The 2,565-nt window shown below is 44.2% G+C and overlaps 1 protein-coding gene across 1 annotated transcript; it reads left to right on the top strand.

The window, feature by feature from the left end:
- Positions 1-248: 248 nt before the first annotated feature.
- LOC147991087 (uncharacterized) lies at positions 249-1,705 on the top strand. Its single transcript, XM_087536470.1, has 2 exons — positions 249-439; positions 840-1,705. The coding sequence occupies exons 1-2, from the start codon at positions 249-251 to the stop codon at positions 1,447-1,449; spliced, it is 801 nt and encodes a 266-aa protein (XP_087392596.1). The 3' UTR covers positions 1,450-1,705.
- The last annotated feature ends 860 nt before the right edge of the window (positions 1,706-2,565 follow it).

Genomic DNA, 2,565 nt, shown 5'->3' with positions numbered 1-2,565 from the left:
ATTTATACGTATTGACGCCCGATCCGACAGCTCGGGCCCACCCGTCAGGTGCCACGCTGGCCAATCGGCGTGTGCCCGCGCGCTGACTAGGACGAGCCGGTGCGCTGCTGCTCTCCAACCTGGTCTGGTCGCACCAGCTCCAGCCCGGCCGCACCATTCCCCTCCCCTCCTCCTCCTCGCTCGTTCCCTAGTCCATGGCATCGGCGATTCCGCCAGGCGGCGGCGAGGGCGTCCACGGCGGCGGTGAGATGCCGTTCTGGCCTCCTAGCGGAACGGCTGGCATCGACTGGGATGGCGGCGACGACTCCAGCTCCGCGTACTCGACCGACGATGAGGAGTCGATGTTACTCACCATGGAGCAGCGGTTGCGGTTGGCGCATCAGTGGGTGGCGAACCCTAGCAGCAGCCATGAGTTGACGCATGGACTTGGCGGCGTGCTGTAAGTACCCTTGTCCTCTTCCTCCTCTGATTTATCCAATTGGGCATTTTTAGGGTTTGTTCATCTTCTGCTTTATGCATTTGGGGATTAGGTTTTATCCAATTGAAGTGACTAGTATAGGACAATTAAACTAACCTAGTAACATAGTGTATTGCACTCTCAAATTAGTTCAATGACAGTAAAAATTTGGGATTATTGTGGCTCTCCAAATTGTTCTGTACTGTCTGGTACTGTTACTTTAAATTGTTTTGTACTGTACTGTTGCTCTCCAAATTTTGCTATTGTGCTCAATTAGTAAATAATAGACTTGCAGGTTACTTTAAATTGCACTGTACTGTACTGTTGCTCTGCAAATTAAGAGTAATTATAATGAATACATGAAATTTAATTTGTTCTGTAGTTTGGATGAAGACATTTGGGAAGTAAGGATCCATTTTGATGCAAGAGAGCCATTGGAGATGAAGCTGTGTGGTTCAAATATTACTTATCTGAATTTGGTTGCAGTGATGGAAACCCAAGGATTTAATGCATATGATTGTTTGTTTCACATTGAAAATCCATCTTTAGGAGAGAAAGGGCTGGATTTGGTAGACAGTCATGCAGAATTACAGATGATAAAGAGGAAGATCCAGGACAAATTGGTGCTTAATTTGCTAGTCAGGGCTTGTCCACCCCCTGATACTGATTTTGAGAGGCAGCATTTTGAAAAGCCAGACTTGTCCACTGTGGTGTACCAAGAGCCTCTTGTTTATGATCTTAGTGAGCCTCCTATCTTAGCTGTTGATAAGGAAGGAGTAGTCTTTGACAGTCAATGTATCACACATCACCCTGTTGGTCCTGCTGGTGTTTGCACACAAGAAAGCAAAAATGCAACAGACAAGTTGAAAGCAGTTTTGGAAGAAGAAGAAGAGGATATCAAGGATTTGAGGCTTATGAGGACAGTGATGCCTCTGATGAGGATGGTCAAATTGGAAGTGACCCTAATTACATGGTTGATGATGAAGATGTAGAGGTGGAAGAGGGAAAGAGACAGAGAGAGCTAGAAGCACAAGAGGAAGAATCAGATGATGATCAATCAGAAGAGGAAGAAATGCTGCATTATGAGGGTGACACTGAAGTTGAGGACCCATTTGAGGTAGAACAAGATAGGACTTTTGAACAAGAAGAAGAAACTATAGTTGAACCTATAAAGAAGAAGCAGAAGCTGCTAGTTAGAAGAGGCCCAACCACTAGGTCACATTGTAGTGAGCTACCAGAGGTTGAACCTGATTTCAGACCATCATCAGATGAAGAAGAGAAGGGGTTTTTGAGGGAGAGTGATGATGATGGTTTTGAGACACTCTCTTTTGTCCTACAAATAAAAGGAAGAGTAGGGCAAAGAAAAGGCCTGCTAGGAAGTGGTATAATGAGAAATTGGAGCAACCACATGAGCAACTGTGTATGAAGTTGTGTTTTAGGGATCAGCATCAATTGAGAGATGCTTTGTTGAATTTGCACATCACCCAGGCCAGGAATTTCAGGTATCACAGGAATTCAGATCAGAGGATAATTGTTGAGTGTACAGATAAACAATGCCACTTCTTAATGGTGGCAGCAGTTATAAAAGGGGAGAAAACCTTTGTAATTAAGAAGATGAGACTAGAACACACTTGCCCTAGTACCACAGAGACCACCAGGGTTAGTGCTAAGTGGCTAGCACAGAAATATGAGCATCTCTTTAGATCTGATATAACTACTGGTATTCAGACTATAATTGATGCATGCAATGAAAAATATGGTGTAGATGTGCCCAAGTGCATGGCATATAGGGCAAAGAACATAGCTATTAAAGCTGTGTTAGGAGATCACAAGAAGCAATATCCTAGGCTTAAAGACTATGCTCAGACTGTCATCGACACAAACCCTGGGAGCAGAGTAATAGTCACTACTGTTACTCCAACACCAACTGCAAGAATACCCCACCCAGGCCCAAGATTCCATTCCATGTTCTTTTGCATGAATGGAGCAAGGGAGGGGTTTCTCAATGGGTGTAGGCCATTCATTGGTTAGTTCCTAAACCTTGTGCACCATTTACATATTGTAGAGTACTACATTTTGTTTCTCACTTGAATGTATTTAATGTTTGG

The sequence above is a fragment of the Triticum urartu genome, chromosome 1A (assembly GCF_056163025.1).
Source record: "Triticum urartu cultivar PI428250 chromosome 1A, HENAU_Tu73, whole genome shotgun sequence".
Lineage (NCBI taxonomy): Eukaryota > Viridiplantae > Streptophyta > Magnoliopsida > Poales > Poaceae > Triticum > Triticum urartu.
Note: the sequence above shows the minus strand (reverse complement) of the source record. Positions and strands in the feature narration are given on the sequence as shown.